Source organism: Drosophila mojavensis, unplaced genomic scaffold (assembly GCF_018153725.1).
Source record: "Drosophila mojavensis isolate 15081-1352.22 unplaced genomic scaffold, ASM1815372v1 contig_74, whole genome shotgun sequence".
NCBI lineage: Eukaryota > Metazoa > Arthropoda > Insecta > Diptera > Drosophilidae > Drosophila > Drosophila mojavensis.
This window is the reverse complement of record NW_025318899.1, coordinates 19,622,887-19,645,635: the sequence shown is the minus strand read 5'-3', so window position 1 is coordinate 19,645,635 and position 22,749 is coordinate 19,622,887. Positions and strand designations below refer to the sequence as shown.

The window sequence follows — 22,749 nt, the reverse complement described above, 5'->3', positions numbered from 1 at the left end:
TGGGACTGTTGTGTATCACTATTACGAACAACCGCGACCGGTCCGCACGTGTAGTGAATCTTCACTTACAGTTATCAATTAAGTTTAAAGATATTTAAAGCAGTCCAGTTTTGCATTTAATAACATAAAAAATGGTGAGTATATTGCTAAGCTTGATTTGATTCCGTTTACCGCCTGTGTAAATCACAAAAACCATTTGCGCTTCTCGAAGTTTCTACATATGCTGATAACTCATTCGCCTTGCCGGGTTGTTGTGTAACTCTGCTCTGGCGTAGCTTTTGGGCAGCAGGGGGGAATATTGTCTGACATCAATTACCATAGATTGCTCAGTAAATGAAATTATTTACAAATGTTTTTAGGCAGCCGCAATCAAGAAAATCATCCCCATGCTGGATCGCATTTTGATTCAACGCGCTGAAGCTCTTACCAAAACGAAAGGTGGCATTGTCTTGCCTGAAAAATCGGTGGGCAAAGTGCTAGAGGGCACTGTAATCGCCGTCGGTCCCGGCACTCGCAATGCTGTAAGTATTTCATTGTTGGGTGCGATGATTACAACAGTTTTTTCATTGATGATCAACTTTGGATTTTTTATAGACCACTGGCAGTCATATTCCAATTGGCGTGAAGGAAGGTGACCGCGTTTTGCTGCCCGAATTTGGCGGCACCAAGGTCCAATTGGATAGCGACGACAAGAAGGAGCTGTTCCTCTTCCGCGAATCAGATATTTTGGCTAAGTTGGAATAGATGACCCGTAACAATTCTATGAATTCTGTTTTCTATTAGTACGTAATTACCTACAATAAAAGTCCTATGCAATGTTTATGTTTGCATAACATACAAAAAATAAAGCTTGAAAACTTCAGTGTTAACATATAAAAACTATATTTGCATCTAGATACTTAAAAACTAATCCAGTTTCAGGTTATTCAATCCATAGACCTGATTAAAGGCCGACCTTCGTTTAATGTCGGGGTAGCCTTCGACAGCAGCACGTTCTCTTGAAATATTGACCAATGCCTCAAATGAGCGTGGCTCCCAAATAGCCAATTCCGACAATATTTTTCTATAAATTAAGATTTTAGCGATTAATAATCAGGCAAATAATGCATTAGCCGGCAACTTACTTGTTCAGCAAGATATCAGAGCGTGCAAGGCCCTCCTTGAAGGCGTCTAAAGAAACTCCATACTGTTGGCAACCGGCTTCAACACGCGTTGTCCACAGCTGTGCCATATCCAGTTTCTTGAGCTTACGCCCCTTGGTTGCGTAGGCGAGGGCACGATGTACGCTGCGTATGGCAAAGGTGTAAACATTCCGTGTTCGACTGCGATAATGCTAATTAACAAGAGGATAGATAACGAGTTAAAATAACGTTATTAAATAGTATTCTTATACTTACCGCAGCGAGCTTAAAAATACGCCTTTTCCGCCAGAATTCATCGGGGCCACGGGCCCTTACCATCAAAGGAAGATTCAAGAATACCATAGCAATGTCTTATTAACAAGAAGTGCAGCAATCCTTTATATTTTCATTAACAATTCTATAAATTTACATAACCTGCACACATCAGTTTATCGCAATGATGTTTTGCACGCGCAGCTGACGGCCGATACATTATACATCGCATTCTTAACTATCGATGACAACTATCAAGCCATTGAATAATCAAAGAAGGTTACACAAAATGCATAGACATAAACCTGTTTAGAAAAGGAATACTAAAATTATATTGTGAAATCTGCAGAAAGTCTATATATAAAACCACACGACTTATATGGTTAATGAACCTTAAAAATATTAGAGCTCTGAATGTCTGGTTTTGCATACATTATGACGTCATTGCGCACAACAATGCAGCACAACCTTCTAATTTTCTTAACCTTTACTATTGACACACACAGCTGCTGCCGGTTTTAGAATATTTATTTACGCTTCTGCAAATGCTACAAAAAATCAAAATTTCAATGTGATTTATACAGAAAATTACATAAAAGCACATTTAATTGCATTATAATGTGCGCAATGAATTCACGGTCCTCGGCAGGAGCCCGCTGCCATCTGTGTCCCGAAGGCCGGATTAGTTTATATTGCTTTCTAGCGACGGCAGGTCTGGTCCTGTTGCCCTCAGTACCACAGATCTACTATGAAATAGTGCCAAACGTATGGGGTGCCATCCTGTGGGGTCCAGTGCTATATTACGCCCTGATCAACTTAATTATACGGTTTGTCCTCCGCAACATGGAATATCAGGTATTTCGCATGACTCACACATCCATTGCACAAAAATACAAAAATATCTCAATCTGATTATTTTATCAACAAGGTTGCTATTCGCGCCTCTTTTCTTGGCTTCGTCATGGCGGCGAGCGTACTAGTCGTCTGTTTTGCGCCCGCACCATGGCAGCAATTTGGCGTCTATGGCTGCTTTATGGCTTTCTTCCACTACTCGGAGTTTCTGGTTATTGCGGTAGCAAATCCTCGAACACTCTCACTGGACTCCTTCATGCTGAACCATTCAGTGCATTATGGTTTGGCCGCAGCAGCCAGTTGGATAGAGTTCGGTCTAGAGCTTCACTTCCTGCCCGATTTCAAGCGATACGCCCACATTTGGTTGGTGGGCGTGGCACTATGCACTTTCGGCGAGATTGTACGAAAGACAGCAATCATCACAGCAGGTCGCAGTTTTACGCATTTAGTAAGTGCTTATCTCCTGTAGAAATGGCTATTTATAATCTAATGTGTTCTCAAATAGGTGCAGGATGAGAAGCACTCGGATCACAAGCTGATAACCCACGGCGTATACGCGTACAGCCGGCATCCGTCCTATGTGGGCTGGTTCTACTGGTCAATTGGCACACAATTAATCTTGATGAACCCGCTGTGCATCTGCATTTATGCATTAGTCAGCTGGCTCTTCTTTCACGATCGCATATACGTTGAGGAGTATTCGCTGCTCTACTTCTTTCAGTCTGACTACGCACGGTATCAGAAGCAAGTGCCAACGGGGCTGCCCTTCATCAAAGGCTATCTGATTGACTAGGAATCATATTTACGGGATCAAATGTCATCCACACAAATGCAAATGCAAATGTTAATGCAAAGCAAACAACAAATCTAATCTTAGTATTTTCCCCTTTTGAAATTTGGGCACAGAGCAACAATAGATATAGTGACGAACCTTTTTCAATTATTATCGAGTCTATTTGTATTGTGTCTCAAAATGTAAAAGTATAAGAATGTATTTAAGCGTTATTGTTTATTATCTTTTTGTATTTTGCAACAATGAAATAAATTTAGAAGTGTGAATAAGGTAATGCATTTTGTTATCTGTATGTATGTATGTGGAAAGTCTTTTCTTCAGTAGCTTGCAATGTTTTTTAAAGCTTGATTATAATCCCTGATCCACTCTATCAATATGTCAATGATAATCCACAAGCAGGCTTATCAACAGGTTGTACAAACCTGAGCGACATAAATTAGCTTGCTACGATGTGATATATTACATTGAAAAAAAAAAAAATATAAATAATAAATATACTATGATAATTGAGCACACCCAACATCTCAAAGCAGTAATCGTGCCGTATCTAATCTGCCGCTGATTCAATTGTTAAATAAAGCCAAAGTCATAAAACGCACAAAACACAGCGAATGTAACAAAACACAAAAGGGATGCAAACGAAAGACGACAAATTGCCAAAAGAAACGAGCTTAAGCAATTATTATCAATTATGATTTCTTCGGGGTCATTTAGAGGTCAACTCACCAATCAACGGTTAAATAGGATTTGCTTCTGGGCTTTTGTTATTTTATTATCAATTTAAATTCGAATATTGCTCTAACATTGTATATAAACGACAAGGCCGTGCATAATTCACATGTTCGTTGCCAACTGTGTTTGTCATTGTGTATATATATATATATGCATGTGTGTTTGTGTGTGTGTTCATGTGTATACATAATATGTACAAATAATTAATAGTGTTAACAACATTTTCTTAGTCACGTTTAGAACTTATTTGCATTAATTGCAAATAGATTTGCGCCATGCTTAGTGCCTCTTACAGGCTTATCTGCGAGTGCTCGTTGTGTCTCTGTGTGTGTGTGTGCTTGTGTCTGTGTTAGTGTGTGTGATTCCGGTTTGTCTTCACTCATTAAACTCCGGCTCACCGGAATATGTGCAGCCCGGATTTTTGATAATGTGACCCGCCGCATAGTTGCCACAGCGTATGCAAACATCGAGCGACTTGCCCTGCACATACTGCGAGAGGAATCCACCAACGAATGCATCCCCAGCGCCATTGGTATCTACAATTTCATGGACCGCCAAACGTGTGACCGGGAACTCCTGGACCTTGTCGTGCTGGATGAGCAGCACGGGGTCACAGCCCTGCGTGAGTATGGCAATGCGTGGTCGCTCTGAATTGATTTTGGGCAGTGCCACCAAACGTTTGCCAATCTCACGCAGATCCGCATCGGCGGGCCAGCCTTGCGCCGTGGCAAAGGCATGGGCCTCTGCTTCGTTGCCAAAAATGATATCCACATAAGGCATAACCGCCATAAGCGGCTCCATGAAGTATTGCGATATGAATGGTGCGCTGAGGTTCATTAGGAACGGCCGCTGCTTGGCATTGGCTGTGGCAGCTACGCGCATTATACTGGGCGGATTGACGGTCAAGAAGAAGCCCTGTACGCAAGGATTGCACAATAGATTAATCAGTAAGTATGCCAGAATATGAAGATTGTTTACCCACCGAGATATAATAGTATTGAGCATTGTCGATCAACGCCTTATTTGCTGGCTGCTCCAGGTGATCAATGGTGAATTTGTTGGCAGCCGCCAGGTTGGCGCACAATGAACGATGCGTGCCCGTGATAAGAACCGCACATGTTCCCGTGGGCGTGTCTGGGCTCACTTGATAATGGGCATCGACGCCGGCAGCGCGCGCCTTTTCCCGCAGTATATCCGCATAATCGTCCTGGCCCACACAACCAAAGAAGACAGCAACGTTTGGCTGACGCAATATCCACTGTGCTATGCGCAGGGAGTTCTGCACCGAGCCACCAGCCAGGTACTCCGCCTGATAGCCATCGACCAGCTCACGGTAAATGGGCATGTGTCGCTCCTCTGCCAATATGGCATCATCCACATTCATGCCATAGCCTTCCAGGAATTGCAAGGGAACAGGTGCCGAAATGTCCAGCAGGGGATTTCCACATCCTACCAGGATGCCTTCTCTGCAAATAAAATCGAATTCAAAAGAATTAGGCTACAGTTGATGATGCGCCCTATAGATACGCAACCTCGCGTTGCTTTTGTTGCTCATGTTGTCTAGTCGAGGGCTTGTCGTTAACTAGCAATTGAAACCGAGTCCAATATCAACGCCTGCCGCTTTAATGTTAATATTCAGTATCATTTGCCGATGAACCGAAGCGATAGCCCCAAATAAAGCTACAGTGCGGGCTAAATTGATGTGCACACTGCTAATGACACTGAATAAATACCGAATAATATAAGCCTATATTGTGTGTAATGTGTCGAGAGCTATGTTATATTATTACAGAGAGATCATCCAAATACATATGTATGTACGTTGTGTCGTATATTGATATCAACTTGAGCTTGGGTGCTTTTTTTGGTTGCCAGTGTTGTTTACGAAGTGCATTGTTGTATTTGTATAGAAGAATGTTTCTTATCAGAGCGTCGCATGCCTTTAGCAAATATTAGTTAAATTCATTCATACAGAAATCCCATTCCAATTGGATCAAAAGTACGGAATCCAATTCAGATAACATAAAGCATACAAATAAAAGACGACACCAACTAGAGCGTCAGCCAATGGCACACGATCTTCACATGTTGCTGTAAATTTCGACAATTAGAAACACGAATCAACACGAACACGTGGACCGAATTTGTAGACATTCATAAACCACGAGCTGAGGGCAGCCGGGGCGGATTCACTCAACTTACTGTAGTTTGCTTGTCATTTTTTGTTGTTATTGTTGTTGAAGGTGCTGTGATGTTGCCCGTCGGCTTATGTAAACATAAACACGTTGTTGCACTAGAAAGCTGTAGCTTACAATTGATTTTATATCACTATATATCCTATGACTTAGTTTAATTAGACTTATTAGGAGCTATTTTTAGCGTTGTTAACGAGATGCGGGAGCTTATTGGCTCCAAAGATTTTGGGCGCAAAATGGCACAAAAACCAACCGTTGATAATATGCTAAAAAATACCCTGTTCATAACGATCAAAATTGTATTTTTCTATTGTACCCATTTTTGCATATTTACAATATTTTTTTTAACAATATAGTAATGAGTTAATATGCATAATAAATAAAAATATAGTTAAAGATAAAGATGCAGGATATTAAAAAGGGAATGTTTTAAATTCATTCAGTCTAGTAATTCAAAAGCAGTTTCCCTGTGTGTTATAGCTACTAGCTTTTGAATGTTATTTCAGGTAAACAGCTGATATCGATATGTCAAAACATCACTAAAGCCAAAAACATGAAGTTAGCTGCAACGCGGCTCGGCTCTCTTTCTTTCCGGTTGTCAAATAGGTACGAAAGCGTATTAATTTTGTGCTGAAGTCGCTACGAAGAATTTAATTTACAATTATGTACGGCATCATATCTAATAATAGTTTTATTAATATCATTTACAGTGCAGTGCAGCCTCAACCTTTCAGATATGGCCGACGTTGATGTGTAAGTGCAGAAAACAATAAAATATTAACTTGACAGTGTTTCACTATGATGAAATTAATTGGTCCGTGTTTATGAATTTAACATTGATTAGAAACCTTCCAATTACTGAGCAAATTCTTTGAAATAAGTATTGAGCTAAAAGCTCTGTGATAATTTATAGATTTGATTATTAATTTGAAATATTTTCTTTATTTCCGGTAGAGATGTGCCCTCCGCAGCGCCCGTTCTTGGCGGCGCCATGGACATAAACACCGCGCTACAGGAAGTGCTGAAGAAGTCGCTGATCGCCGATGGACTCGTCCATGGCATCCACCAGGCCTGCAAGGCATTGGACAAGTAAGCAAAAACAATTCATAGTTTAGTTTTTTATTTTTTTGCTGATGAAATTAATTGGTCCGTGTTTATGAATTTTACATTGATTATCAATTCTTCCAATTACTGAAAACACCTTAAATTCAATCAATAAATACACGAATTATTGTAAACCATTATAATTAACTTTTTCATTTTGTTTTACAGGCGTCAAGCTGTCCTCTGCATTCTGGCCGAATCCTTTGATGAGCCCAACTACAAGAAATTGATCACTGCCTTGTGCAATGAGCATCAGATTCCACTGATCCGCGTCGATTCGCACAAGAAATTGGGCGAATGGTCCGGCCTGTGCAAGATCGACAAGGAGGGCAAGCCCCGCAAGGTCTGCGGCTGCTCTGTTGTCGTCATCAAGGACTACGGTGAGGAGACGCCCGCATTGGATGTAGTTAAGGACCATCTCAGACAGAACAGTTAAACATGTTGCCATTGCTGTTCCCCTGTCTGCTGAATGAGAGACTACCTGGCAAATTTTTTATTGCTAAATAAAAACAAAAACTTAACGAAAAACTAACACTCACAATCAAACACTGGAGGCGTTCGCAATTTTTGGAATGTTCTTTATTTAATAATTAATATCAATAATACAAATGAAATGATAAAAACTAATCGACGCAGCTCAAGCAGGTTTCCTTGTGCTGTGGCCAATCCTTTAGCTGGCACTCTCTGCAATTTGAAGGAAAGTTAATTGTGAAAATTCGAGCGCTAATCTGTGGAACGTACCGTGAACAATAGTGAACCAGCTTGCAGTTGGCGCACTTCTTTTTGGCCGGCACCTGGCAGTTGCCGCACTTGTGAGTCTTTTCCTCCGAGTCCTCGCTAGTGGTAGCCGTTGCGCTGTCCTCTGATTTAGATTCATCCTTTTTCAGTTCCAAATCTGCCATGTGCTGCTCCAATTCACACAATAGTTCGGTGCCGTAGGCATTGGTCAGCTTGGTAGCCAGTGCACAGATCTCTTCACGATTGTTGTTGAGGAAGACGCCATCCTGGTTCTGAGCGACCTGGTAGAAGCCGCCGTCACGCTCCACCTCCTTGATGAGATTATCCTGTATCTGTGGCATGTCCTCCAAAATCAAGTTTTGAGTCTTTTTGCCGGTTGTGCCGCTAATTGTCAAGCGACTGACGAAGTGCTTGAGCTCGATCAGCACGGGCAGCTGATCCAAGAGCGTCTCATGTAGCATGCCCAGAAGCTGTGATAACAAGCATTTAGAAAGGATTCTAAAGTCCTATAGCATATTTTACCTTTGATATTTGCTTGCAACGTGCCTCGTTCAGGGGATAGTTATCGGCTATCTGGGGAGAGAGCAGCAGCTGGCGAACACAGAACCAGGCCTGGGCTTCCGTCTTTATGATTTTAGTGGCATCCTCCACGGAAGTCCACTTTTCATCAATATACTTCTCCAAGCCCTTGCTGGTGTTGCGTTGCCAGGGCCTGAAGCAAAGCACATCTACCATCAGCCAGGGTACATCGTGGGTGGTCAGCATTCGACGAGCTGCGCCCAAGTGGAAGAGAGACACGTTGTCGGCCAGGTAGCTGAGTAGGGACACGCAACGCAGCCCAATCTTATAGATGAGATCGCGCTTCTGGCGCTCGAGCTCTGTGAGCACGGCTTCGTCCACATCTACTTTGGTCTCGTTCTCGTGATAGCCCATGCTGACCAAGCCGATGACCTGGGCGACACCTTGGGCCGCATAGTCGATCAGATCTAGCACCGAATCCTGCAGTGACTCACAGCCACTGGGATGGTAGAGGCACAGATCCAGCAGTGCCACCACTGCCGCCTCATGGTAAAGCACGGTGTAAATCAGGAATGTGGCCTGTGGGTTCGGATCAATTTCCAGCAAATGAGGCAGCACACGCGACTTCCAGAGATTCACGCAATAGGCCTCATTGATAAGCACCGAGAGCTTGTCCCGGGATATGAGAAACTCCTTGACTTCCTCCTCACGCTGTTCGGCCACCTCCAGAGCCGCCTGCTGGCTCAGCTTGATGATCATTTCGTGCACTTCCAGCCACTTGTTGCTGCCCACATCGCGCACCTGGAAGCAGCGAATGCTCTCCACAAACAAGTAAAGCTCCTCGGGATATACAAAGTTGACCATATTTATAGATTTTTAAAATGATTTAACTGAATTACTAAACTATTCACTTCTCAAGAAGATCGTCGAGTGAAAATGATGTGGATAATACTTCAAATAAACAACTTTCCTGTTGTCATGGAAACTAAACTGGCTCCGGTTGCTAGGTTCCTTCTAAGAGAAACTATCAAGGGGTTGCAGTGCTTATTATTCTTAAGTTTTAAAACTTGGGGTGGATGTCGAGCATTACCCGCAATTAGATAAATGGGATAAATAAATAATAGGCAATTTCATTTCAACATTTTGTACATTCAGATTCTATTTGGAATAAAATAACTGGATAATAATTAGTTGAAATTAAATTTCACATCCTTTGGGCTAAGTTAGCCTAAGCACACGCTTCGCAGTTAGTTAATACTCGTTATATAGCGTATATACATCATATAAATATATATATATATGGAATAAAATCTAAGTGTCTTTGACTACAAATTGTAAATTGTTTACTCGCCAGGACTTTGGGGTCAACAGTTTACATTAAGGCTCCAGCCCACATTTTGTAAGTTAAGCGGCAAACAGATACTATACACATAAGCGATATAATCACACGTTTTAGTAAGATTAAAGCCGACATCGAACAGTCTAACGATATAATTTAACTTGTTGCTTCAGCTCGCGATCGCTAATGCGATCCTTGAGATTCAGTTCATCCTCCTGTTTGCGCAGTAGCTCGAAAATGGCCGCCAATTGCTCGCGCTCAATGCGTCGCTCTTCTTCTATCTGGCTGGGCGACAGGTTCTTTTCCAGCTTGTGCTGGTAGCGCTTGGCCTTGAATTTGCCCACCAGGTTGCTATAGTTGGGCGCCCTTCCTGGTCCCGGCTCCGTGTCGCTCTCGCTCATCGGCTCCTGCTCTTCCTCGTACGCCTCGTCATCATCGATCTCACTTTGCAGGCGCGCTTGCATCTGTGCCTTCAACTCGGGATCGTCCTCCAAGCGTACTTCGTCAGCGCCAAGGCCTTCGTCCTCCAGGTCCTGCATCGAGTATATGAATTATGATTCTGAAGGGGTTGGCTTTTAACAATTCTTTACTCACGGCATCGTCCTTTAAAAAGTTGGCAAAATAAAGAGCTATTAGAATACATAACAACAGAGTGGTCAAGGCCACCACATAGTAGCCCGAAGGATCAAACCACATGTCCAATATATTTGCCCAGTTTAGGCGTTTATATTTTATTACAATTACAAGATTTTTGTTTTGATGACTTCCACAACAGGAATGTGACCAGCTTGCAAACTGATTTAAATACTGAAACACTATCTAAATACTAAACTCAATGGTGAACTTTTTCAAGGCCGTTAACATTAAAATCCAAATATTTAATTTAAACATTAGAAACAAGAAAATCAGAATTGAATTTTATTTTTATATTAATTTAACATTTATACAACTATTATTTAATTAAATGTATAATTTTTTTTTTTTAAAAAAAAAAAAAAAAAACAGAAGTGCTTATCATTGATATATAAAATTATACATTTATCTTGACGATAATATATATAAGATATTTTGGTTATATTGCTGGCTCATCGAAACATCCGCACTGGAATATTATTTATTGTAGTCGACGTTGTGTTTTAAATATTGTTCGGGGCTATGCAAGAAGGCTTTCAAAAACTCTATGCCCCTAGGCAAAAATCGAATCTTCTCATCGAATTGATGCAGCGGCGGCTGCAAAATATCCTCAAATGAGATCTCCTGAACATTACCAATTTGAATATTAAAATGGATTCTCTCTGTGCGCGCATATGCCTCATCCTCTTTCTTAACTGATCTGCGCACAGTTTTTCTCACGATAATCCGATTGGAATCACTAATAATAGAAATATCAAATTAATTAAGTAAATTACTTATGAAAATGATTATTTTTACCTGATTAGGCGCGCATTTGCTGTAATTATGGTTAAGAGCAGTTTCCTGCATATGTTAGTGGTTTGCAAACAAACTCCATCGATGTGTTTTAGAAATTTGACAAGATCTGCCACATCATTGCCGTCCAACAGCCGATCCAGATTCAGCGGCAGATTAAGTTTAAGTTGAAAGTCCAACAGCTCAGCAAAAGCAGTCTTTAAAGCTAAAAAGACATTTAAGCTTTAAGGTTAAACCAAATTGGAATGCCTTTGCTCATCACTTACGTGAGGGAGGTGCGTATTTTGACTCTAGTTGAATGTTGCCTACGCGTATTTTGGTTTCCAACAAGTCCAACGGCTCATAACACATATAGATTTTAAAGGTGGTTATTTTACGATGGGAGAATATGTAGGTACGATAGATTTGCAGATTAGAATCAAATATCCAATTGGGCAGCTCAGCATGCAATGCTGTTTTTAAGCACTTTGCAAACGTTTCCGCTGGCTTGGGCTGGGGCAAGCTTTGTGCGTATCTAGAAGAGAAAAGAGAAAAATAATATTAGATTTTTTCATTCTATTGCATATATTTTATTTTACTTACTCCTCCCACTTGCTGTTGAACATCTCCTGCATTTGCAGCAAGCTTAAGCGACTTGTGTTACGTGAATCGCATTCCGTTTCCGTCTCCTCGTGCTCGTCATCATCGGAATTATTTTCCAGTTTCTTGAGCTCCCAATATTTGTGGACATCTGATATGCGTGGCTTTTGTCGCAGACGCTTTAGACGCTCAAGTTGCACGCCCAGGTCCGGCCAAACGGGCAACTCAAATGTCTCTTCAGCGCTCCTACGTGTCCTCGTTCTGTCCATGGACCGCCGGCAATGTTTGCACTTCTTGCACGCATCCTCAGCTCCAGCCACGACTGGCGGATCGAGCTGCCCAAGGCATGTCTCATTGTTCACCAAGTCAATGTGGCTGCTGTTAGCTGCTCGGATTTGCTCGTCGTCCGCCTCGTCCAGCAAGGTCGACACCAGACTGAGTCGTGTCTTGTCAATTTCACAATTGTCCGACTTATCGCTAAGATCATCCATATTGTTAAAGATTATGGTATCACCACTTAGATTTATGAACTTCTTATGGGCCGTAGCGTAGCTCTTATTGCTGAGCTCATTCGAGTTGCGACTCTCAATGGATGTCTCCTTGGGTTGCTGGCGCTGCTCAGCTAAGTTCTTGGCCAACTCTCGCTGTGACTTGAAATGGTTCGACACATCAGATATGGTAATGGGATTATCTTCATAGACCGTTGCATCTTTGTTCATTTTATGCTCCATGAAGTGTGGAATTGCCATTCCGTGGCTACCCGTTTGGCGAATCATTTGTGCTCTAACCATCTGCACGGTGCCATCCAGCTGCTCCGTTTCACGCCAAGGCGAATTCAAGCTTTTGCACAAAACGGGAATGCGTGACCTATTCGTTGGATATTCCAATTCCTCCACTTGTTGCTCTGATGTTTCCAGTTCAGGCTGCGAGCTAATAATAATAAAATAATAAACACAAATAAGATCCCATCGATGTCTAAGCGAAGATAATACTTACATATTCTCCTCCTCCATGTCCAGATGCAGCTGCAGGTTGCGCTTCTTCGGTTCCGGCAAATTGGGTGTCAAATGTATTGGCAGGCGTTTCACATTGAACGAAGTTTTCTTCTCGGGCGTGGCGTAGTTTGATGTGTCCATGTCTAGCTCCATGTCCATCGCCTGGTATATGGATCGGCAAGCAGTTTTTCCAGCTGGAGTCTTGATCTTGCAATCCTCCTCCAAGTCTTCGAATTCAATCATTGATCGACCTGGTGTGAGGGCAAACATCTGACGCTTCTTTTTCATTTCAGGCGTTTCGAAGCTGGAGCTGATAAAAACGTTTTCTTTATCCAGAGTTTTACGTAAGAGATCGTTCCTCAGCACAGCTTCCCTCAGTTTGGGCTTGGGTCTGCTGGCGCGCTGCTCAGTGCACTCCATATTTGACATCTCCACATCCATGGCTTCCTCTTGGTATTGTGTCTGCCTTGGTTTGCTTGCCAAGCGCTGGCTTTGGGCAGCCTCCTTTGATGACTTGACTTCGTCAAGGGCTTCACTTAGATTTAATGTTTCGCTGGGCAACTGCTTGCAGTTGCTGTCGTTGTTTGCGTTTGCTTTATCCTCCTCCAGAATGGACTCCGTCATGAGTAGAGTTTGTCTATGTCTGATGCTTTCTTTTTTAGCTGGAGCAACTGTATGTGTGGGAGATAAATTCTGATCGACATCGATGGCTTCTGTGGTCAGCATTGTTGCTCTATATTTGCTGAAGTGATTGCCTTTGGACCCAACGGTTGACTTTGAACAGAAAGAGTCTTCCTCCATGGGATCAACCACATGCAACGTTTGCCTAGGCCGATGTGACTGCTTTACTTCCTTCTCCATCTTTAAGATATCCTTCTCAATTCCCGCATTCCCTTGCTGCTGATAGACAGCGTTGGATGTTGAGCAGAAAGAATCTTCTTCAATGGGATCAGCCAGGTGAGTCGTCTGTCTACGGTTACTGTATTTCAGGTCAACCTTAGGAGCATTCTGCTTACTTGGCGCATCTCCCTGCAAATTATGCTTATGTAAATTCTCAGAAGGTGCTAAATTGAAGGAATCTTCTTCGATGGGATCAGCCAGGTGAGTTGTCTGTCTACGGGTATTGTATTCAGGAGCATTCTGTTTACTTGGCACATCTCTTTGTAAATTATGCTTATGTAGATTATCTGAGGGTGGTGCTAAATTGAAGGAATCTTCTTCGATGGGATTAGCCACGTGAGTTGTTTGTCTACGATTATTGCATTTAAGGCTAACGGTTTGCTTCATTTCATTCTTAGATTCCAATATACCTTCCTCAATTGGAGCATCTCTTTGTAAATTTTGCTTATGCAGATTTTCAGAGAGCGATGTTAAATTAAAGGAATCTTCTGCAATGGGGTCAGCCTGTGTAATGGTTTTCCTACGCCTATCAACAAGAGAGGCAGCTGATGTTGCCTCTTTGTCTGCTTGCTCAACTATCTCGACTCCTCGTAGTTGATGTCTATGCTGATTGGCAGCAGGGACTGTCGAATCGAATTGATCCTCTTCGATGGGGTCTGCGTGATGTACAGTTTGCCTACGGCGATTGCATTCCTCCCATTGCTGCTTGGGGGCACCGGATATGGAGCAGATTGAATCTTCTTCAATGGGTTCAGCTAGATGCAATGTTTGTCTACGTTGGACGCATTGCAAGTTAGCTGCAGATTGTTGTTTGACAGTTACTTCATGCTTTAACTTCTCTTCCTTCATGGTGGCATCTCTCTGTAAATTATGCTTATGCTGATGGGCTGATGTGGATTTTAGGCTGAAGGAGTCTTCTTCTATGGGATCATCTACGTGTAATGTTTGTCTACGTCGATTGTATTGTAGATTCAACTTAGCTGCATGAACTGACTTTTCAGTTTGTAATCTTGAGCAGATTGGATCTTCTTCAATGGGATCTTCCTGAAGTAATGTTTGTCTACGTCGATTGCCTCCATCAATGTTATGCTGTTTGCCAGCTGTGGATGTTGAGCAGAAGGGATCTTCTTCAATGTCATCAGTGTGATGTAAAGTCTGCCTGCGTCTATTGGTTTCCTTGCTTTGCTTGGTAGCTGCGGATGTTGAGCACATTGAATCGTCTTCAATTGGATCAGCCAGATGTAAAGTTTGTCTGCGTCTATTATATTGAGAGTCTGCCTCAGCAGGTGCTGACTTTGACTTCACTTCTTGAGGTTTTACATCATCTTTCTTATTCCTCTGTAATGTTTCCCTATGTTGTTCGGCAGACGTGGATGTTGAGCAAAAGGAATCTTCTTCAATTGGATCAGACAGATGCATTGTTTGCCTACGCCTGGTGCCCTCCGGTGCCCCTGCATTGGATTTTGGCTTTAATGGTTCCTCTCTTTGCGGCTGAACAGCAACTTCTTCAATGGATTCAGACAAGACCAATGTCTGTCGATGTCTAGTGTACTGATGTACAATTTCTGCAGAAGCTGTAATCCGTGACTGTACGTAATCCGTTTCAATCTGCTCGGACATGTGCATTGTGTGTCTGTTCTTGTTCTGATGCACTTCCCTTGGTGCAGAAGTTGGCACACAAAATGAGTCCTCTTCAATTGGTTCGGGTAAGTGTATAGATTGCCTACGTCTGCTGGAATCCTTGTCAACAACGGGCATTGCCTGTGATTCCTTTTGTGGCCTTACGCTCTCTTCATCAATTGGCTCAGACATGTGCAATGTTTGCCTTTGCTTTTTGGAATTGGGTTTCATAGAAGCAGCATCAATTTCTTTCTTTGAGCAAAACGAATCTTCGTCCATGAAATCAGCCATATGTAATGTCTGCTGACGATTATTGATTGCATTTGATTGCAATTCCAGCTTTGGCATTTCAAGATCTTCATCCATGGCCTCTGCCAAATGCAATGTTTGCCTGCGAACATTGAATTTTGTTTTAGAAGCTGAAGACTCGGAATTTGGTTTAGCCTCATCCTCTTCAATGGGCTCAGCCATGAGCAATGTTGGCCTTGACTTGGTGCGGTGTTGAGCTACGACTGCTTCCTGAGAACTTAAATGTGTTTGATTGGATTGTTGAGCCACAGCTGGCGTCGTCAAATTGTTCTTCACATTTTTGCAGGGGCTTAAGAAATGATCTTGCTCCATTGGCTCATGCATGGTTTGCTTAAGTTTTGCACCTTCCAGAGCTGCTGCAACCGCTGCCTCATGCTTCTCTAGGTCATCCAATTCCATGGCAGTATTATCGTATGTTGTTTCACGCCGCGATGAACACTTGGAGTTATTTCGTGAGTGTGTTTCATCGCCCATTTTGGCATTAACTAGAAAATTTGTGTTATCCAGCATTAATTCGTCTGCCTGAGAGAAACGATAATTGCGCTTAGCATTGAGGGAGGTCTTCGCGTTCACATGTTGCTCTGCATGGTCTGCTTTTGTTTCGGACTTTTGTGGAACGGCGGGCGACATCATCATGCTCTCATTGAAATTGAGTGTTCCGCGCGGCTTGATCATTACTTTATCTGGAACTTCCTCTTCCATGGGTTGCTGTTCCAATCCATGCCAGAAACGCTGATTGCCTTTGCGATCAGTAGTTGGAGTTCTTGGACCATTGGGAAATAGCTGTATGCGGCCAGAATTCAATGCATCGTTCAATTGCCGAAAGTTCAGTTTCTTGCTAATGCCGTTCTCTGAAATGACGTCTAATGGAATTAAAGGCGATGACAACGTTGAATCATCTGCCAAATAGTTAATATAGTCTTGTTCTGCCATATCCATAGATAAATTCTCTTGAGTCTCTTGAGTTGCCTTCGGCACATCTTCAATCATCCCTTTTGGCTCTGTGATATAAAGGAATTGATATATTTATCTAAAGTCTGTCAGATTTCTATATAATTGTAGTTACCAATATCACTAAAGTCACACGTTATATCTTTGTTCTCAAATACCATTGTCTTTTGCTTCACTTCAGTTTGCTTTTCAGGTAAAACACTTATGTCTGTAGACATTATAGTAGTTTTTTGCATGTTGACTTTTTCGATATGGTTTGGCTGCAACTGTAATAAACCAGAAATTAGTCAAGATCTGTATATATGAGAATCAAAGTACATTTTCTTCACATCATATTAAAGTTGTACTTAGCATTTCTTAATTTCAGTGTAACTCTTATCACCAGTTTCAACTCACCCCAGCATAAGCTAACGTTTCTGGCATAAGATCCACAGTTTTTTCTAAAACTGTCATTTTGTATACACTATTTTCTCTCAGCTTCTCACGTTCTATTTCATTCAAAGATAAACTGTCACTGACCGTTTGCTCCAATCGGGGTGGCGATTCATTGCGACGCCGGTTTCGGTTTAGTTCATCCGGCAGCAGCGTCACATTGATGCTTGTCTGCAATTTGAATGTGAAATCGCTGAATCGCGAATTCTGCTCCAATACTGATGCACTGTTGACGGCAGCTATGAGACCTTCGGGAGATGCATTTTCCTTATCCGTCTCATCGGCCACATAGAGATGTGCTGTACTTTGCAAAACAGACGCTGCTACTGTGCCATGGGAGTGCCCGGAGCTGTCCTCTCCATTGGTGTGATCTGATATTTCATATGAGTTGTCATAGTCTCGCGCTTTTTCTGTTGTATCAAATTCTCTGTATTTGGAAAAGAGCTCCGTAACTAGAAGAATTCGTTTATATTATGCATAATACGTACCGTATAAACTTTTTGCCGCTGAAACTGATGCGACGCTTTGTCCGTACATGATCAGCCTCTTCATCTGGCAGTTTCGACACTTTCTTAAGCTAGAATAAGAGATTTTTTATAGCCTCTGCTTATGTGTTTTAATATTTTACTCACCGAACTTCTTGCTTTCTTATTATTCATTTTGTTTTGTTAGATAAATATTACTGTTCTCGTAATTTAAAATATAGACGCCATAATATATGTGACTGCCAACTTGTATAATTATTTTTCGCCTCTACTATACGACTGACAGCTATCGATATATCGATAAGCTATTTAAGCAGTTATATTTAAATTGTGTATAAATAGTGTTGTTGCTTTATTCAAATATTTACGAAGTGCGGTCACTTTTTTGTAATTTAATACACAAAATTTCTTCGTTGATATCCTCCAGATTTGTCTGCAATTAACAATGTGGCGATAACTACGTAATTTTTAATTCTGAGCTGGAAAATTTTATTTGTAATGCTTATGATACAAACTATTTTGTAGGATAGGCATAATGATAAATTCTCTACGCTGAATCATTAACCTAACAAGAGTGGATAAATATAATATATTATCAGTTGCTGAATAAAAAATATTATTTTTAAGCATTTAAATATTTTGATTAATGTTAATCAGCTGGCCGCTAGCTATCGTTATCGATTGCATTTGCATAATATATCGTAAGTACAACGATTCGATAATAGACTTGACTCAACACTACCGCCAAGCACATTTTTCTGTGTTAGATCTGCTTAAGCTTATCCAAATTTGGATTGTGAAATGTACGAGTTGAAAACCTTGTTGCCGCAATTCGATATTAAACTGCCTACCTGTATGTACGAATTAAGGAATGTAAGCCTCTCTGCTGGATCTGCGCCATGCCCTGAAGTAAGTGTGTTGTCCCCAGCTGCCGTGGCCAAAATTAGAGATGCGCATTGTTGTGAACAGCAGAAATTCACTGTGACAGTGAATTGCTTTATAATTGATTATCAAAAATTAAATAACTCAACTTCGTAAACAATTAAAAACAAAAACATTAATTTTCATTCAATGTATGATTTCGAAAAAGGCCCGTCAAATTCAATGCAATGGCGCTGCAAAGAGTGAAAGGAACAATTCAAAATCGGCCACCTGTGCACTTGATTTGGACATTTTAGGCAAACAAATACAACATTTACTAAAGGTTATAAAAATATTCAAATCTAATTATAAACAATACTAACAAAACTGCATAACACGTACCGTACTTTTGCATTTGTGTGTTCCTCTTGGAAATGGGCGCATGATAATACGTGTTGTTTATAGTTAAGTGTGTGTTCCCATCGAATTCCGTTTTAAGCTCTATGTCAAAAGTGTGGTGATTTAAATAAATACTCATAATCATCACAATAAGTGTGGCTTCTTAAGTAAACGAAAACATTAATTTCATTTATAAGGCACTGCGATCGCCATAGTCAAATTGTCACGCGCCCATCTCTATTTTGGTTTATTTCTTAGTTTATAAATCGGCTATCCTGCAATGATGTAATTTGTTTGTACTATTTACAGAACGCAGACGCGGCAGCAATTTTGCAGCGCCAAGAGAAGGTGTTGAAACAGCTGGAGGAGCTGAAAGCACAATTGAGTCTTATGCGGGAAGGTTTGGGTGTCAAAGTGTGCGACAAGAGCGTGCAGCAGACGGCAGCCTGTAATAACGGCGGACTTAAAGAGGTAATATAGGAGGTAGTCCAAATGGCTTAAATTACGGAAGCTAACGAATTGCTTTTCGATAGGTACCACTGCATGATGTAGTCGTTAATGGGCATCCCAACTTTATACCATATGCACTGCTGGCATTGAAGAACGCTTGGCGTGATTTGTACACAATTGATGTGAAGACATTTACACACTCGACTATGGCAGATATTGGACCAGCAGCGCGCGAATTTGAGTCTAATTTGGCCAAAATAGAAGTCAACGAATCGTTGCCCAAGATCAAAGTAACACTAATCTGGAAGAACTGTAAGTTTGTTTTACTAAAATCCCATTGTAATATACTTATTTTAAATAATTAATATATCATCAGGTGAACACACCGAGATGCTCAGCTCGCCCACAATGTATGTGCCCATATATGGTGAAGTGAATATCATCAGATACCTGGGACGAGTGGGTCCCGCAGAATATCGCTATGAGAACTCGCCTCTCTGCAATGAAATCGATGCTGTGCTAGACATCTGCTATCAACTGCTGCGGTGCAACACACACAAGAGCCAAGTGGCCATGGTTCGGCTGCTCGACAAGCGACTAAATGATCAGCAATATTTTGGCGGCAATCAAATGTCTGTGGCAGACATTGGCGTCTATAGCTCTTTGATACGCATGCCTACCATTAAGGATAAGGATCTTACTCCAGCGCTTCTTGCATGGCGCAAACGAGCCAAACTCATAACTCAAATCTAAAATATTTCGAAATTTAAGAAATAAATTAGAGGTTTAACAACTTTTGTTACTGTCACAGTCGATCGATTAATTGAGATAAACTTGGAAGCACGAATCGTGATATCAAATACAGTAATCGTGATTTTAAATTTACTTCGAGTGTTGTCTCAATCCTAAAAATATATTTATGAAGTTTTTAAAACATACTGATGTAGCAAATAATATATTTACTGAAGTTTTATATTTACTAGCAGATTATTAAGTTGTCCTTTTACTATTCAGTTTAACTGACTTGAGAATGTTTTCCATTATTCGCAGTTTAAAATAGACACATGAGTTTTTTTTTTTATAATTTTATTTGGCTTATTTATCTTTGCAATTAATTACACAATGCAGTTTCTCATTTTAATATTGCAATTGGTGTTTTGTTTTTCAATTTTGCACTTACAAATGGCTTAATTGCTACGTTTAATATTTGCTTTATATTGTTGAAATCCGTTGATTGTAAATTATGTTGTTTCTTTTATTAGTTTAGCTTTTGTTAGGAGGTCTCTCGCTTTCTAGGAGGAGGTTAGTTCACGTTAAAATTGTTTGCATCTGTAGCGCCCCCCGTTAATGATCTGTACCATATACAAGCACATACGGATGTGTGTAATTGTATGTATATTTTTAAATAATAATTAATAGCTAATACATATGTATATTGTATATATATCTTGTATAATCATTATCAGTTTTGAGTGTTATTTAGTTGCTGTAAAAGGAATCGCAAGCTCTTGAAACTCTATGAACGGATTCAAAACGTGCCTAGCCAGAGGCTAGCTGAGAAATAAAAGCCAGCTAATAAGTGATTCACGTTTCAGTTTTACAATTGTACACAAATTAAAAGTACAAAATTAATAATTGTGTTAGGAGAAATGATAAGACGCCAGCTCGTTTGGCATCCGGGGCGCCTCCTAGCTGTTTAACTCGATTCATTTGCACACTTAGTATTTCATTTAAATGCTACGTAGACGCCTAGGGCAGGAGCAGAGTTGAGTTGGAGATGGAGTTGAGCGGAGCGGAGCGGGTGTATCTGCATTATGTTGTCTCGCCCTTACCGCTGTCGTCAGCGGACTCGGCATCATCTGTTGCAGATGCCGTAACTGATTTCGCGGAGAGACCATTGTTGTTCGTGCACTTTGTATTGACATTATTTTTGCTAATTGCTGCACTATCCCCATTTCCGCCGTCCTCCCCATCATCTTCATCCTCCTCATCCTCATCGTCCTCATCCTCATCCGAGTCTGTTGGCAAATCTTCCGTCTCCAAGTCAAAATCATCATCATAGAAATTTGCATCCAGGCCAGATTCTGTGCTAGGCTTAACAGTGGGCTTAAGGCAATAGTCCTCCAGGGTCATAGGCACCACAATACCCTCTCGCTTGGCTTCCGCATTGGCGGCCAACGCCTGCTTGCGTATGATGTTTGGATATTCGTTGTCTTTGCCCTGCATTACATATAAGAATACAGTTAGTATATACTTGAGCATAGATTATAGTAATAAAATTCCAACTTTGCTTACCTGGGAGTCCCGCCATCGACGATACATCACCGAGGCATCTACATTGGCCGGCGAGTATGTATTGGGCTCATTGAGCAGCGAAATGACTGAGAGGAGAATGGTGCGCACGTTCTGGGTCGGATTCCAGCGTTCGCAGGGCAGCTCACCACTTTGAGGATCATCGACAGGCGGATGCAGTATAGATATACAAAGGTCGCCATTCTCGTAGACATTCGGATGCCACACCTTGGTGAGGAAGCGTATGGTTGGCGGCGAGTACGGATAATCGTGTGGGAATTTCATGTGCGCCTTGAAATAGCCACCTTGATATAGCGTGTCTGGTGGGCCAAAGATAGCCACCTCCCATTCAAACAGATTATCATCATTAATGAGCTTGACGCGAAATCCCTCTACTGGTTCCTCCTGCAGGGACTTGTATTCCATGGCCAGGGCACGTACCGCTGAGCTGCTGGGCGTCGTTGACAGCGTTGCTGTCGTCGTGGAGCTTGCGCCGCCAGCTCCGGCAGCGGCCATCAACGTCGATGACGCATTTTGCGATGTGGAGGCAGCAGTGGTCATTTGTTCACCTACCAAATGAAAAATGTTTCTATGCAGCGACTTTTGTTGGTATGTACGTATGTATGGGTGTATGTGTACGCTTGAGAGTGTATGTGAGTGCTTAAATGTTATATGTATGTATGTGAATCAAGCGTACAGGGTCAATATCTTGTATATGTTAACGCGTACGGGAGGGGAAAACAACAACGACTACGGATTCAAGGTGAGCAGCGGCACTCACACATATTGAAATTGTTTTTGCAAGTGGAACTTGAAAATTTTGGATAAACGATTGGGACAAATGCGTTGTGTCGCGTTGCCTTGCTTTTGTCGCCTTTTTATTAACTTTTTTGTATGGAATGAGAAGAAAATTATGTGTTGTTGTTGCTGGTGTTATTTTGAAGCAGACAACAAAATGATTCAGACAAACAAAAATAAATTAAATGAATATATGCCAGTGGAGTTGCCAGTTTCTTTGCAGCCTACTGTGTTCAATACGTACTTCTTTTGGCCAAATAACTTAAATTGAATATACGGCTTATTGATAGATTTGTATTATTGTTATTTCCTTTGCAACAATTTCACTTTACACATATTCGCCATAATTAGAGATTCGATACTATTGGGAACAAGCAGGGTGACATTTTGTAACTCGATGTCGATACATCGTCATTAGCATAGCTCACGAATCAATGATATTTGAGAATTATATCGATACATCGATAACCTAGAATTTGGTATCAACAATCCGATATTATCAGTACATCCCTAGTGGAAAAAAGCTGCGCATCGCTAGTGTATACACAAGTGCTGAAGCTGCAAGTTGTGCGTGTAGGGACGCG

General features: G+C 41.4%; 10 protein-coding genes and 2 non-coding genes across 17 annotated transcripts; 6 read left to right on the top strand and 6 right to left on the bottom strand.

Moving 5' to 3' along the window:
* Window positions 1–9: 9 nt before the first annotated feature.
* On the top strand, window positions 10–882 carry LOC6583010 (10 kDa heat shock protein, mitochondrial). The gene is made up of 3 exons (XM_002008653.4): window positions 10–134; window positions 360–521; window positions 595–882. The coding sequence occupies exons 1-3, from the start codon at window positions 132–134 to the stop codon at window positions 742–744; spliced, it is 315 nt and encodes a 104-aa protein (XP_002008689.2). The 5' UTR covers window positions 10–131; the 3' UTR covers window positions 745–882.
* On the bottom strand, window positions 859–1,612 carry LOC6583009 (39S ribosomal protein L20, mitochondrial). The gene is made up of 3 exons (XM_002008652.4): window positions 1,398–1,612; window positions 1,125–1,333; window positions 859–1,063 (listed from the first exon to the last, which is right to left on the bottom strand). Exons 1-3 carry the CDS (start codon window positions 1,482–1,484, stop codon window positions 907–909), a joined length of 453 nt encoding a protein of 150 aa, XP_002008688.1. The 5' UTR covers window positions 1,485–1,612; the 3' UTR covers window positions 859–906.
* An 88-nt stretch (window positions 1,613–1,700) lies between these two features.
* LOC6583008 (protein-S-isoprenylcysteine O-methyltransferase) lies at window positions 1,701–3,313 on the top strand. Its single transcript, XM_002008651.4, has 3 exons — window positions 1,701–2,249; window positions 2,323–2,694; window positions 2,752–3,313. The coding sequence occupies exons 1-3, from the start codon at window positions 2,013–2,015 to the stop codon at window positions 3,037–3,039; spliced, it is 897 nt and encodes a 298-aa protein (XP_002008687.1). The 5' UTR covers window positions 1,701–2,012; the 3' UTR covers window positions 3,040–3,313.
* A 467-nt stretch (window positions 3,314–3,780) lies between these two features.
* LOC6583007 (adenosine kinase) lies at window positions 3,781–6,219 on the bottom strand. Of its 2 annotated transcripts, none has more exons than XM_002008650.4 (3): window positions 5,974–6,219; window positions 4,754–5,237; window positions 3,781–4,686 (listed from the first exon to the last, which is right to left on the bottom strand). In XM_002008650.4, the coding sequence occupies exons 1-3, from the start codon at window positions 5,988–5,990 to the stop codon at window positions 4,147–4,149; spliced, it is 1,041 nt and encodes a 346-aa protein (XP_002008686.1). In that variant the 5' UTR covers window positions 5,991–6,219; the 3' UTR covers window positions 3,781–4,146. The 2 variants fall into 2 exon arrangements, with proteins under 2 accessions (XP_002008686.1, XP_015018175.1); XM_015162689.3 differs by lacking the exon at window positions 5,974–6,219 and adding an exon at window positions 5,304–5,410.
* A 324-nt stretch (window positions 6,220–6,543) lies between these two features.
* LOC6583004 (40S ribosomal protein S12) lies at window positions 6,544–7,602 on the top strand. The gene is made up of 4 exons (XM_002008649.4): window positions 6,544–6,572; window positions 6,677–6,719; window positions 6,921–7,055; window positions 7,239–7,602. Exons 2-4 carry the CDS (start codon window positions 6,703–6,705, stop codon window positions 7,504–7,506), a joined length of 420 nt encoding a protein of 139 aa, XP_002008685.1. The 5' UTR covers window positions 6,544–6,572; window positions 6,677–6,702; the 3' UTR covers window positions 7,507–7,602.
* LOC6583006 lies at window positions 6,762–6,833 on the top strand. The gene has a single exon (XR_047728.2). It is a non-coding gene; the product is annotated as a small nucleolar RNA U18 (small nucleolar RNA).
* Window positions 7,094–7,166, top strand: LOC6583005. Its single transcript, XR_047727.2, has one exon. It is a non-coding gene; the product is annotated as a small nucleolar RNA U18 (small nucleolar RNA).
* Window positions 7,603–7,627: 25 nt separating the features above from the next.
* LOC6583003 (zinc finger MYND domain-containing protein 10 homolog) lies at window positions 7,628–9,361 on the bottom strand. Its single transcript, XM_002008648.4, has 3 exons — window positions 8,331–9,361; window positions 7,812–8,278; window positions 7,628–7,754 (listed from the first exon to the last, which is right to left on the bottom strand). Exons 1-3 carry the CDS (start codon window positions 9,189–9,191, stop codon window positions 7,694–7,696), a joined length of 1,389 nt encoding a protein of 462 aa, XP_002008684.1. The 5' UTR covers window positions 9,192–9,361; the 3' UTR covers window positions 7,628–7,693.
* A 99-nt stretch (window positions 9,362–9,460) lies between these two features.
* On the bottom strand, window positions 9,461–10,458 carry LOC6583002 (matrix-remodeling-associated protein 7). The gene is made up of 2 exons (XM_002008647.4): window positions 10,261–10,458; window positions 9,461–10,199 (listed from the first exon to the last, which is right to left on the bottom strand). The coding sequence occupies exons 1-2, from the start codon at window positions 10,360–10,362 to the stop codon at window positions 9,810–9,812; spliced, it is 492 nt and encodes a 163-aa protein (XP_002008683.1). The 5' UTR covers window positions 10,363–10,458; the 3' UTR covers window positions 9,461–9,809.
* Window positions 10,459–10,671: 213 nt separating this feature from the next.
* Window positions 10,672–17,631, bottom strand: LOC6583001. Of its 3 annotated transcripts, XM_044009870.1 has the most exons (10): window positions 17,513–17,631; window positions 17,369–17,457; window positions 16,845–17,307; window positions 16,564–16,714; window positions 13,802–16,498; window positions 12,670–13,669; window positions 11,677–12,603; window positions 11,361–11,608; window positions 11,098–11,299; window positions 10,672–11,038 (listed from the first exon to the last, which is right to left on the bottom strand). In XM_044009870.1, exons 1-10 carry the CDS (start codon window positions 17,537–17,539, stop codon window positions 10,777–10,779), a joined length of 6,066 nt encoding a protein of 2,021 aa, XP_043865805.1. In that variant the 5' UTR covers window positions 17,540–17,631; the 3' UTR covers window positions 10,672–10,776. The 3 variants fall into 3 exon arrangements, with proteins under 3 accessions (XP_043865805.1, XP_002008682.2, XP_032587110.1); XM_002008646.4 differs by having other exon boundaries at window positions 12,670–16,498; XM_032731219.2 differs by having other exon boundaries at window positions 12,670–16,498; window positions 16,968–17,307.
* Window positions 17,632–18,077: 446 nt separating this feature from the next.
* On the top strand, window positions 18,078–19,960 carry LOC6583000 (probable aminoacyl tRNA synthase complex-interacting multifunctional protein 2). Of its 2 annotated transcripts, XM_002008645.4 has the most exons (5): window positions 18,078–18,274; window positions 18,456–18,569; window positions 18,935–19,096; window positions 19,159–19,387; window positions 19,452–19,960. In XM_002008645.4, exons 1-5 carry the CDS (start codon window positions 18,167–18,169, stop codon window positions 19,826–19,828), a joined length of 990 nt encoding a protein of 329 aa, XP_002008681.1. In that variant the 5' UTR covers window positions 18,078–18,166; the 3' UTR covers window positions 19,829–19,960. The 2 variants fall into 2 exon arrangements, with proteins under 2 accessions (XP_002008681.1, XP_015018174.1); XM_015162688.3 differs by lacking the exon at window positions 18,456–18,569 and having other exon boundaries at window positions 18,079–18,274.
* Window positions 19,961–20,651: 691 nt separating this feature from the next.
* LOC6582999 (ubiquitin-conjugating enzyme E2 R2) lies at window positions 20,652–22,538 on the bottom strand. 2 transcript variants are annotated; one of them, XM_015162687.2, is made up of 3 exons: window positions 22,410–22,538; window positions 21,371–21,936; window positions 20,652–21,295 (listed from the first exon to the last, which is right to left on the bottom strand). In XM_015162687.2, exons 2-3 carry the CDS (start codon window positions 21,926–21,928, stop codon window positions 20,888–20,890), a joined length of 966 nt encoding a protein of 321 aa, XP_015018173.1. In that variant the 5' UTR covers window positions 21,929–21,936; window positions 22,410–22,538; the 3' UTR covers window positions 20,652–20,887. The 2 variants fall into 2 exon arrangements, with proteins under 2 accessions (XP_015018173.1, XP_032587592.1); XM_032731701.2 differs by lacking the exon at window positions 22,410–22,538 and having other exon boundaries at window positions 21,371–22,332.
* Window positions 22,539–22,749: the final 211 nt, after the last annotated feature.